General features: G+C 31.0%; 2 protein-coding genes across 2 annotated transcripts in view; one reads left to right on the top strand and one right to left on the bottom strand.

Annotated features, from left to right (window-relative positions):
- LOC141457106 (lithostathine-2-like) overlaps positions 1-1,212 on the bottom strand; it is a 42,429-nt gene extending 41,217 nt beyond the window's left edge. The window contains exon 1 of the mRNA XM_074133636.1: positions 1,023-1,212. Within this exon, the coding sequence (XP_073989737.1) occupies positions 1,023-1,092 (70 nt within the window). The 5' untranslated portion in view covers positions 1,093-1,212. The remainder of the gene's footprint in view (positions 1-1,022) is intronic.
- Positions 1-13,433, top strand: part of barc (RRM1_TatSF1_like and RRM2_TatSF1_like domain-containing protein barc) — an 81,350-nt gene that overhangs the window by 45,418 nt on the left and 22,499 nt on the right. The gene's annotated exons all lie outside the window — the stretch shown is intronic.

Raw genomic sequence — 13,433 nt, 5'->3', positions numbered from 1 at the left:
GATATATATTTTGCTCCTACTTCTTTTTAAGGCGGACTGACTCATATTTCCAAATAATTTATTGTCGCCTGGCTGTCTAGTGATTCAAGATAGAGTCTCTCTAGCAGTTCTACGTGAAATATTTGTATTTTGTTTAAAGTAAAATTATGTAATTAACTACTGCAACACTCGACTACTCTGTGATGTATCTTGACGTTAATTTATTCTCTTTTTAAAGATAACTTAAATAAATAATTTATTTAGGTCGTATTTTTCCTTTTTAAATCAGTTTTATTTTTGGAACCAACTAGTTTTATAATTTCTTAAAATAGTTAAAGAATAAATTTTAATAAAGCAGACAAATATCCTAAATTTAAGAGCGGTTTGTTTAAGATTGTCAATGTTCTAGTTTTACACTGTTTGATGATAACGGATCATTTGACAGTTTATTTGTGTCTAGTCAAAATTACGCAACAGTACACGCCTATTTGACAATCATAATTTGAAAAAAGTAAAAAAGCAATAACAATAAATAATCTAGAAATTTGAGATAGACAGAAATACTTGAATCGAAAATTAAAAATAGAGCTAAACTCAGTAAAATAATTTCTTTTAATAAAGTATTTTCATTTAATATCTGCACGAATTGCATGCAATTTACATGCTGCACCTCTGGGTCATTTTGAGTTAATATACACGCGAACTATGCAAATTCTTACCATTTATTTGTAAGAATTTTATTTTTTGTGCAATAAGTTGGAAATGTGCATCATTTATTTTTAAAAAAAATGAAGGACATTCATTGTTTGATTTTATCTTTGGTAATAAAACTTGTTTAACCGACGACTGAGATATTATTAGATTTTATTGGTGTCAATTAGCCCGGTTTTATTGCAAGATTTAACTGTTGGCTTGTTTTTTGTTGTTGATTGTATATTTTCTTATGTTCCGTTAATCTAGTCTCTGATAATGTGGTACCCTCGTTGAATATACACTGACTTGCCATTAATATAATTAAAATATAAAATTAATGATTTACATACCATTAGTGTTATAGGGTAGCGATGAGGGGGCCAAAGCCGCTAAAATAACCAACACACTAATAAGTAACATGCTAAAACCAACAGATACTAACTATCTGTTATCTGAATCACATGGTGCAGTCTACTCTCAGCGTAGAGTTAGGAACATGAATGAACAGCGAGAGAGCCTCTCTGAAAGTATACGACCTCTTCTGTTTTTACTCTAGTCCGGCTCCTTCGCTCTTGGAGGGGATGAAACTACTCGTTTCTTGTTTGACTGTTAGATCCAACGAGCTGCTATCCTTTTCAGACTCCCCTAATCTATTCTATCCTGATGTCATAAACACTATCCTTTCTGCTATTAGTTAAAGAAGAGAAATGTGCAACTTTGATTAGGTTGTCCTATTACCAGTTGTAATTAATCAGAAAAATGGAAATAATAATAGAATAGACGCTAATGACAGTCGCATTGGATGCACCAGAAAAAAAAAAATGAATAATAAAGAGAAAGGATTAGCTATGCGGTTAGCGTATTGGATTCCTACGCGGACATCCCGAATTTGAATCCAACATTGCAGATTTCCTCTTCCTTGGAGCTTCTTACAACTTATTGTCTGATGATGGACTGTCTGTAACGAGAGAACGCTATCCGGAGGCCGGAAGTGCATTAAAAAATGCTCCGGTCGTCAATGACTTCAGATGATGACGTGCCTTAAATTAAAAACAAAACAAAAAAATCATTCCAAAAATAAAACGGTATGTTCAAGAACTTCAACAAAGAAATGTGCAAGTTTGAATTAATTTACTTTTTAATTATTTTGTAATAATTGCCTTAAGGATTCGCAAATGATTATATAACTAACTAATGTTACTAAATTACTTAAACAAGACGTGGCGTATTCTGGTTTGCTATAAATTTCTTTATGAATACATTTAATAAAATCAAAGGCCAAGACCGGGTATCTAATCCAGCTCTTCAGTACACTTTGGTACACCAGTGGTTCACAGTATTTTTAGAATTGTATAACTCTCGATTCACATGTTATTTTTCAATACGGAAACGAATACCATACTACAATTTGAAGAATTATTTATTAGATTCTTAGTGAGTGATTTAGAAAGGAAATAAATTTAGTTGAATTGTTGCAGTTAGAATCGTATTTTATTTGATTACTATGCCTTAAATACTTAAATTCGTACATCATCATTAGTTGGTGTTTTTACTTAAAATGGTATTAATTACTATTATGAGCTACGCTGTGCCGAATGCTTCATTTTCTTCGTTATAACGCTCTTCACCGTAAATCTAAGACGACCTCTACGTTTTAATCTACATTTTATTCCAAATGTCAAGTTTAATCGCATTTACGCAAGGACATGTTTATCGGTTAATGCTTGTTATTTTAGATGATAGTCAGTTAGTTATTAATGAAATTAGCAAAACTGAAACTATAAAATGGTTTATAGACCTTCGGAAGTTTTTTATTTATTTTTTTTTTTGTAATAAAAATACATAAATATTTGTTGCAAAGAGTTTGCTCTAAAATAAGATGGTCATTAAGAGATAAAAGGATAGTAATAAATGTTTTAGTTTTGCTAATTTTATTTCATTTGAATGTTTGTTAAACGGTCGAGAATACCATAATTTAAATTAGAAATTAATTTGGCATAGAAATGAGTATTCTAAGCCTGCCCAGACTCAATTTATTCATATCCTTGTAATGTTTGCATTTATTTAAAGCTATTCTTGCATAGTTTCCTTTTCATGTGGTAACCATAAGAACAATTTTGGCATCAACTCTTCATCGAAACTTGGGGTCATCCGAGTACATTTTTTTTTGGCTTCGTTTTATTGTTTACCATTATTTTATTACCAATCTTGGGTGCTGATAGCTATAAAATCAAGACAAGATTATTCTTCAGTTTTATTATAATTTTATTGTTTATAATTGTGGGCGTTAGATCTATAAAATGTTTCATTTTTATAGATCTTGGTATATTAATATTAGCTAAAAGTTATAACCTTGTATTAAAGGAATCTCAATGTTGAAACCATATTTTTCCTTAACACTAGCAATTAAAAGATTTGTTATTGTCATATTTAAAACTGCTTACCAACCAACTGTAATCCAGTTCGGACGGAAAAATGACGCAGTTTTCACATACAGTTAATTTAATTGCACTTCATATGTAAAGTAATTGCCTATTTTTTCAGGCGGGCTTTACGTCCAACTTACCAATTAGGAGACGACTAGCAAACATACTTTACTGTAAATTTCTTTTATTAAACATTAAATAAAATCCAAGGCCTAAGACCGGGAATCGAACCCAGTACCACAATACATATTAGCTTTACTGGTCTCGCCTCTAAACGCTCGGCTACCGTGGCGCCTCACTTCATATGTATGTTAGCTGCGATTATTCTTTATTTATCAAGTTTATCAATTAATATATCTTTTCAATAAATAATTTTGTTAAATATCTTTAAGGATAAATGTCATTATTGAGATTCCTGAATACAATGTTATAATTTTTAGCTGATCTTAATATATCAGATTTATATTTAATATTTGTGTTCATTGGTACTGGTCTTCTAAGTGAACTGCCATCTCCATGCAGCGAACGCAAGTTACCAACACGTCTAGTGAGTTGTGTAGGGAAAAACAAAAAATCTGATAAGTAATACGGACTCGAACTCGGGATTACCGTTGTTCTCTATACCCTTTTCCATTAGTTCCTTGTAGGGTGTTGGTTGGTTTGGCACCATTTTAGTTTAACCGTTTTCTTATTCCTGTCAAATGGGAAATTATACTCATTATCTTCGAAGGAGCAGAGACGTATATTCGTACCCATATTGGCAAATTGGGTCCATTTAAGAATTGGCGACATGATAGTTCATGAAGATTATAGTGCGTTCATTAAATCAAAGAGAATAATCGTGGCCATCTAGAAAGGCTACCAGATGAGAGGATAGTCAAATATAATAACAAGAGAGGAATTTCCCGAAAAGAGAAACGGAGGATACCCGAGGAAATGCTTGAATAAGGACTTAGCAGATGATCTGTTGAAGGAGCAAAAATGGCTGGCAGCCCTTTGAGGGGGAAAAAATCAAAGATATTTCTGTGAGGGAACTGGGAGAAACGATATTGTGATGAGGAAACAAGACTGAACAAGACATGAAAGGGGAAATAGCACAGACCATCTCAAATAACTTCGGGATGTTCTTTTTCTTTCGTAACTCTTAAACATGTCGTAGTAACCGCTTCTTTTATAAAAAGCCGTCTTTGCGTCTTTGTAAATAGTTAGGGTTCATTTAGTGATTAGTTAACAGATAAGATGAGCGTTTGTGGTGTGAATGATGTGTGGGTGTCAATCCCGGAGCAAGGGGTGGCTTCCAGTCTTCGGGGAGCGACATCAGGAGCCACTGTGTTCTGGAGGGTGGGTCTGTGTCGGGATTGGTTCCCCGATATAAGTGTGAATGGTCGTATGCATGTGGTGTAAATAACTATATTAAGTATGTAAATAAGTTTTTGTCTTAGATTAGTTTATTAATGTGATGCGAGGAATATCAAGTACTCCATCACAAACTGCGATTAGCATAAGTAAATTTAGAGTGAGTGAACGAGAAAATGCATGAAAATGGATGAATGTATTTATATGCACGAGTGTTTTTTAGTAGAATGAACTAGTATAGTGTCATTCAGCAACTTTGTCAGGTGCGAAGGACCTTAGATGTTGAGCACCTTTAAAAAGAACACAATAATAATAATATTTTTTTTTAAAAAATCTCGCTTTCATATTTTAAAACTTTTTTCATATTTTAACAATGGCCCTGAGAAGGGCGATCCATAATCCTAATACCGTAACTGCTTTTCAAAATACAACGGTGGTACTTTTGTAGCAGGTTGTGTAACTTCTATTCTAATTTATGGCTAGCTAACACAGATGTGTACAGTATTGGTAGAATATTTGTTAGTTAGCTCTGTTTAATGTGAATTTATGTAATTCACTTCTGATTTTGTTCCTCATACGTTTTGTTTTGTTCGTATAAAACTATTGTTCATAATGTGAGCATGCATGGAAGAAATTATCTTCACATCTTATAGTTCTAATAATCTATAATAAGTATATAAACATTTTTAGTCAATTATAGTTTCACAACTTCTCTGTAGATAATTTTTACAAAAAACATTATAACAAATTTAATGCTGCCATAAGATAGTTAAGGCACTTTTACCATCATTTACAGCTTATTTAGTCAGGTGCTAGGCGAGATTTTTAATCCGGATAAGAAAGTTTAGTAGACCTTCAACATCTTGATTTCTTACTTTGATCTTAAATGATGATACTTAATCATTTTCAAACTAGCTTAAAATATTTTCATATATGTGTATATATATATATATGTATACACAAAAAATAAAGGTCCTAGATTATTTAGCAGGAAAGGTTTTATTAATATGTTTAACTCGCATTGCTGTGTGTATTGAAAAGACAGAAATTTAAGATTTATTGTCATTGTTGACAGTACAATAACTTTCACTTCCTCTTCGTGACTTAGTTCAGCCATTGTTCATACTATATAGATATAGATAAGGAGGAGAAGATTATAGAAGAGATCAATTAATTGATCAAACAATTAATATCCTTGCGAAAGAGGCGGCAGTTCCCAAACGCCAAATTGCAGAATAAGAAAAACAATCTTTTATTAATAGATTATTTTTATTCATGTGAAAGGTACGAGTATAGCTATAGTAATTCTTATTTTTATGGTTGCAAAAAGAAATATTGATGCGGACACGAGTTACTCTCACTACAATATACATGTTGGAGCACGTCTAAAATCCGTGTTTTAATCCGTGACTTAACACTTTTTTTAAGTTTAAAAAAATATTAATAACAATACAAGATAATCGATTCGCATCATCGTTTTTATTGTTTAGTTTCTATTTAAATTAATATCTAAGTAGTTTCTACTACTGCTTCTAGGTAAAGCTGTAAAAACTACATAATTTATAACTAATTTTACAGTATTTAATATAGAACCATCCTCTTTGAAAATATGGTAACCTAATTTCTTATAACTGCTAGGCACTATTCTTAGACGTAAGTCTTTAATTGGAATTTTTGCCTGTTTAATGTCTAACATATCAAATGATATGCAAGTAAAATGGCACACTATTTTGAAGTCAGCTCGAGTTTTGGTTCCAGATTAATGATATTCGAATAAGATGTAATTGAAGAATGAAGAAACTTCTAGAGGATCGGCAAGTTTCCACTTAATATAGGAAGGTTTTGGTTAAAATCACGAGTTTTGGGTCTTGTTTTGGTGATATTGGGCCACACGGCGCCGAACTTAAGTAAGGAAGTTTAAAGTTCAAGATACCTTTAAAATTTTAATAGTCATTCAAAATGATTGAGCTCAGTCATGATTCAAACTATGAGGAAATGAAGTTTTTTACAATACTTGGAATAATGATTCTAATAGAGACGTTTCTGTATACAGTTTACGTTCATTCAGTAATTCTAAGAAGATTGATTCGATGAGTGGGATACAAGCTGCAGATGGACTGGTTTGAATTAGATCAGAATTACAAACTGGATATAGTAGTTTGTATTGGAAATTAGTTCAACGTAAACAGAGATGACTTATCAATCGTGTGACGTAATGTTTCACACATAACTAGACATTACTACGCCAGAGATCCAACATTACTAAACATTCCAGACTATGAGATCATGAGAGATAGTCTTTAAGATATTAGGCAAATTTCTCTTAAGTTTCCATCAAGATTAAGAATATAGTATTTCTAAATGTCTGTAAGTCTTTATTACAAATAAGGTAAATAAAATTCAAAGGAAAGCTGTAGAAAGAGCTAGTTATCTAACTTAACTAATGACCAGCTAAACGAGCTTTAAGAAAGTATCCTCACGTGTGGAAGTAATTGGATAACTTTAAACTACGACATCTACTCGGCGAAGTGAGCCGAATCTATTTTTGGTGTATTTTCCTATTTAAACTTACTTTAAATCAAGTTAAAACTTTTTTATAGTCGACGATTACTTTTAAATACATTGAAATTTAAAATAGATTTTTTTTCTTTTTCTATTAGCAACATTGAGTATTGAACTATTAAATCTGATTATGTTCTTATTACACTCTTCTAATATTGCATCATCACAGATGATATTTTAACAAATCGTTACAATTTTAGTTATCTATTAATTTACTATTGATAACGCTAGAAATCGGCAAATTAAGCAAATATATTTTTATTCTTGCTTTGTCCTTATTATTCCAAGAATAATATGTTAGTCAAAGAATAAAATCATGGCTAAGGTCAATTATTGAATTGTTTGTAACACTTCTATTCTTGATATGCTAAATCAATGAAAGGTTAATTCATGGTTTCAAGATGGGTGCCCTAAATAACAAGTTCTAGACCACAAAGCATCATTAAATGTTTCTTATTTAAAGAATATATATATAAATATATCTTTTTTATTATTTTTAAACCTTTCAATGAATACAATTACAAATTTAATTACACCAAAATCATCTCAAAAAACTGGTGAAACTCAGCGTTATCATTGAAATTGAAATTTTTAGACAAATGTTCTGAATATTTTATCCATATTTGGAAATATTATCCAAATCTATTTTTTTCAAACCTAAATATGTAGCTACACACAAATATCAAGAGCTTCTTTGCTTTTGGATATGTTTTGAATGTGGACTGAAAGAATATGAATACGATCTTGTATTTCGCTAGATTTCTGTACCTAAAACACTGTTTAGGCACAAACTACATTCATCTCATACATGTTTTCATATGCTGGCGGGCAATTTTAAATTAAAATTTCTAAATTTGTGCACACATTTTGCATATTTGTGTGTAAGAAAATAGTATGTAAGTTAGATGTAAACTAGGCAACACTACCAATTTAAAAGTTATAAAGATTTTGAAATATGCAAGAACTTTTTTAGAAATTACTTTACAATATATTTTCCTAAAGTAATTCATCCGTTATTTGAGAACTCAGTACGTGAACGAAATGTTTTTGCTTCGCTCAGTTAAATTTTATTATCCTCAAACAGGAAGAACGATCGAACAGTTTGTAAAAATTAACACAGCCACGATGAGAAGTTATTCTCTTGTTCGAAAATTGCTAACGTTAAAATATCACTGAACTTGTCGCAAAGCTATACATTTTTTTATTACCTCACTTTTATTATTATTGGAATTGTAGAGGTTTTACGTCAAATAGCAAGTCTCATTTACATTTTAAATTGAAAATTTCTTTCATGTTCGTAATTGCAGACGATAAATAGATTAAAACCGTTAGTTTAAATTGAAGTTCTTCCCTCTTACAAGTAATACTAAAAGTATGGAACTGTACTTATTGCACCCTTTAATGCTATTTGTCATAGCTCCCTGACAGGTTTATTTTGCTTAAGTAATTCGATCTGTAATTCGACCCCTTTAATACTAAAACGGATATCTTGTCAGTAAATCAAGATTAGTCATCAACCTATTGTTTACTCTGTCTATATTTCATACATTATGTTCCCTCTTCCAAGACGAACTATTTATTTCTCTTTACCAGATAACATAAAGTATTCTTTAGCAATTAGATTTTTCTTAATCGCATAGCCGTTTTTGCTCAAACTTTAAATCCAACAAAACGTATTTAGGCAAATTGTTCTGAAGGAGCAGAATCTTGACGCAGACGGCCAATAACTTACAGCCCCAATCAGTTTTCGCGGGTAAATTGTTTGAAATATTAAAATTGTCCGGTAGAGGACAGTTGTATAAGGGTTGATCGTCAAAAAGTGCACAAAAAAGAGTTGCGTTGAAGAACAACCAACTTTGACAATTTTTTTCTCTTTTTCTATAAAAGATAAAATTCCCAAATTTTCTTTATAATATAGGGCAAATCCTCCTTTATAATTGTAACTTTTTTTGCAACAACTCAGATCTAATGGAATTCGAAAAAAAAGTTGCTGAAAATGAGCAAAAAAGCATTTTCTAAAATTGTTCTTGTTGTAGTTGTTGTTGTTACCTTTTTTTTTGGAAGCAATGTAGCGCCTTTATACGTTAAGCGATTTTCATAACTGAGGTATCATTCCATTCGGAATTTTATGCTGATGAGCATTTTGGGGGACTCGACGCTGTACATAGAATGGAAAAAGAGTTAACCCCATGTATATAAGGCCCCTTTCAAAATTATTATTGCTAATAACCCTGTAAATTTTGGGGGTCTTCCTTCAAATTTCAAACCACTATATCTCTCTTTGTATTGTTTAGAATTCAATGAGTTCTTTTCTGAATTGTAGTAATCATTAGGGTCTGTGTCATCTAATAAATTCTAAAAATATTAATGAAAAGTTAATGCAGTAAAATTACTTAAATGATATCAATGAAGTATTAATAAATTTAGGATGGAAGATTTGCGATGAATCGGTCAAATAAAACAACTCGTCTCTTTGCCAACGTTTCGAAAAATATATGGTCCTCTTCAGGGCGTGGCTATGCGGGTTGGTTGAGTTACAGAAATTGAAACTCGCAAATCTTCCATCTTAAGTTTAACAATTTGCGGTCACGAAAACTATATATTCATATTAATGAAATGTTAGGTACTTGCTGATTTATGTACCTATTTTTCATTTAATCAACCCTTATACTTAATTTTTTAAAGTGTAAGTTTTTTTTTAATGAGATAAATGATAGGCTTTGTTTTTTTAATCGTGGAGAACTTATTCACCGCTCTAATAAATTATGTTAATTCTTCTTAAGAAGAAGCAAGAATCGGGAACAATTAAAATGCCAGATATTTCACTCAGTCGTCCAAACAATGAACCTGATCAGTGTCGACCCATTTGCTTTTTTTTTTAAAAAAAGTCAATTTTGGCAAGCACCTAGCGAAACAATGTATGAATAATCGATACTTAACCATTTTTGAGTTTCAAACTTTATACCACTTTACTCTATAGATTTATTAGTATATCGATTTCGAAGGATGAACTTTGGAGCGCTCTGCACACCAGGTGTCTATAGCTTTTATTTAAAAGGATGCATCGAAATTAAGTTGTCTTGACTCACAAGCATTCATTTCTTTACACCCCCATCTAGCTTGGTCTAATACAACAGTATAGTTCTGTTTCATAGTAATAAAAAATAATAAGCTGAGAAAAAAGGCAACTGCAGTTGACTTAAATCGGAGATGACCTTAACTACACTTAATAACAAGTTCGAGGTAGGCCGGCCTAATCTCCTCAAATAGAATGGAAAGGTGAAGGGGGGTAGCCCCCTAATACGTATCATTTAATTCTATACAATTATCACATTTACAGGGAATGCTTTGAGTGCAAATTACTGTTTTTTTTATACAAATGGTCACCTTTACGCTTTATTTGGATTTCTTTGCAATTAATTAAAATTAATTCACTTAATATTACCGTGTTTATGTCGAGTGCCATTAACATTTTTTCAACTTAACTTGTCATAACCGTCATATGCTAACGCTTATTTCATTAAGTGAAAAATAGTAATCGAGTTTTTTAGTATAAAGCTGTAATTAGGGTAGAATTCGCAGTTCTGAAATTATTCAATAATTCAGGAAGAGTTGGATAATAGTTAAGTACTATTAAATAGTAGTTAGTAAAAACTAAAGTAATCGCCTATTTTTTCAGGCGGGGCTTAACGTCCAACTACCAACTAGGTGTCGTGGAGGCGACTAGCAAACATACTTTACCGTAAATTTCTTTTATTAACCATTAAATAAAATCCAAGGCCTAAGACCGGGAATCGAACCCAGTACAACAATACACATTAGCTTCGCAGGTCTCGCCTCTAACCGCTCGGCTACCGTGGCGCCTCTAGTAGTTAGTAAATGTTAGTATTTTCTTTATTGAATTAATTGTTGGTTTAATTAAATGTTAGTATTTAATTAATTGAATGTTTTATTGCCAAAAGGTTTTCTAACGTTGAAAATTTGCAGACAACCAAAAAATTAATGTTTACAATTTTGAAATTACAAACAATTTGTTTAAATGAAATTAGTTTTATTCTTATCATGATTTTAATCGCTACGAAAGTGGCAAGATTTATTTTATTGTAAAACAATTACCCCTGCCGTATTGTATGAGTTTGTAAATAAAAAAAAATGAAATTATAATACGAGGGCAGTTTGTTATTATAAATACAACCAATAAAAAGCTACTTCAGTGATGACTGTAAACTAAGGCTACATGCGAGTCAGTGAGTTAGACAAGTTTATTTAAAATAGGTTCGGTTATATTTTTTCCTTTAATATTACGCACTCTAGTTTAGTACGTACGTAATCGTGTTATTCTTATTCTGTGAGCAACGCTTCACTCCAAGGTTTTTTACGGATATTGTCATTTCTTCATTCTTCATTCATTTCGTTAAATAACTTCAGATAAGCTTATTGATTATTGATAGTCATTCTATCAAGATCATTGATATGCAGTCGTCCATTAAGTTAATTTTTTTTGTGCTTATCTCATACCTAAAGACGAATTTGAATTTGTATAACAATTTATTTAATAATATGTATATAACTTTTCTTTGCTTAGATTTTGATTAGTTGAGATGTCGGTTTAATAACAGATAAACTTTTTGTTTATTTACTAAGCACGATATCTAGTAAAACTATTTAGAAGAAGCTTTTTGTTCTAAGTGGTTTGAGGTGGAAAATAAGGCAAACATTCTTTTAAGTTGAACTCATCCTTGTTTACAATTTACAAGAGATATGCAAAACAGTATTTTATCTTTTAACTTTTGTTCATTGTTTTTATAGAAATAAAAACTAACGTTTCGAACTTTATGTTGCGTTGAATACTCCTCCCCGAACAGAAGGGTGCGCCAAAACGGTGGGTTTGTTCAAGGGAAGTCGAAGTTCCGTTACAATGTTTGGAACATTGTCGCTCAAGAAGGGTTATAACTTAACAAAAACTTACAGTTTAAAATGTTAAGTATAAGGGTTGATTAAACGCCAAAAGGTACACAAATCAGCAAGTACCCAACATTTCATTAATACTTCATTAATATTTAAGTAATTCTACTGCATTAATTTTCATTAATAAGTTATTTTTTAGAATTTATTAGATGTCACAGACCCTTATGCTGGCCATTTTCGTCTACAAAATATATGTTCAAGTAGCACTGTAGATTGACTGTAATATCTAGTTATCTATAATAATGAAACTATTAATTACAGGTTAAAAAGAAAAACGTTACAAAAAATAAAAAAAAATTATGAGGCTAAAAAATTCAAAACTTTCTTTTAAAAGAAACTTCACCAACATACATCAATGATTTTCAAAAATCGTCGGTTTAAGTTCATTCTTCGATTAAAGTAATTGTTATTTTATGAAGTAGTCAAACGTTTATAATAATAGGTAATAATTATCTGGCTTTATCGCAAGTAATATAGTTTTCTTCAATTACATTCTCAATGTAGGTATTCATCCCACAATGTTGTATATATGTAATATAAAGTAAATAAGATATGCATATTTTTAGGACAGCTAATTATTCCAGTATTTTACTATAAGTAAAATTAGGGGGACTAAATTAAATTACAATCGAGAAATCAATAATTGTTGTTGAATAATCTACTTGTTATAACTGTGTGTTATTTGTGCTCACGAATATTTCGGTAAGACGAATTCAAGACAGTAGCCGACTCTAACTTTGTATTTTTCTACTTTAACATGCATGTACATATTTATGTGATTTATCATAATTATAACAAAAAAATATTATAAATGAAGTGGCCAGCATAAGGGTCTGTGACATCTAATAAATTCTAAAAAATAACTTATTAATGAAAATTAATGCAGTAGAATTACTTAAATATTAATGAAGTATTAATGAAATGTTGGGTACTTGCTGATTTGTGTACCTTTTGGCGTTTAATCAACCCTTATACTTAACATTTTAAACTGTAAGTTTTTGTTAAGGAGATTTTTGTACCTTTTGGATAGATTTTCCTTTTTGTCTATTTTACAAAGTTACATATCTGCTTTACAGATTTTTTTAAAATTTGGAATAAGCAATTCTATAATTATAACCTGATAAGGTGTTAAGTCGGAACCGTAACTACCACTGGAGAGATCTTTTTAAAGAATGATTATAGTTGCGGTCCCCCAAACCATCCCCAATAACAATGTTTTTGAAAAAGCGTAGGAAGGTATTTGTACGTGAATATCAAAATTAAACTGCGATTTCAGTACTTCCTTTTAAGAGGAGTAAGAAAAATAAACTACGATTGCAGTACTTCTCCCTAAAAGGCAAAGATTTTTTAATCGAACGACAATTCATTGATTTAAATCGGTTCACTCATTGATAATTTAAACGATTGCAGTACTTCCTCTTAGTAGGTGCAAGAGCATCAGCAACGTAG

Source organism: Rhodnius prolixus, unplaced genomic scaffold, assembly GCF_049639745.1.
Source record: "Rhodnius prolixus isolate KJV_2025 unplaced genomic scaffold, Rpr scaffold_1, whole genome shotgun sequence".
NCBI lineage: Eukaryota > Metazoa > Arthropoda > Insecta > Hemiptera > Reduviidae > Rhodnius > Rhodnius prolixus.
Note: the sequence above shows the minus strand (reverse complement) of the source record. Positions and strands in the feature narration are given on the sequence as shown.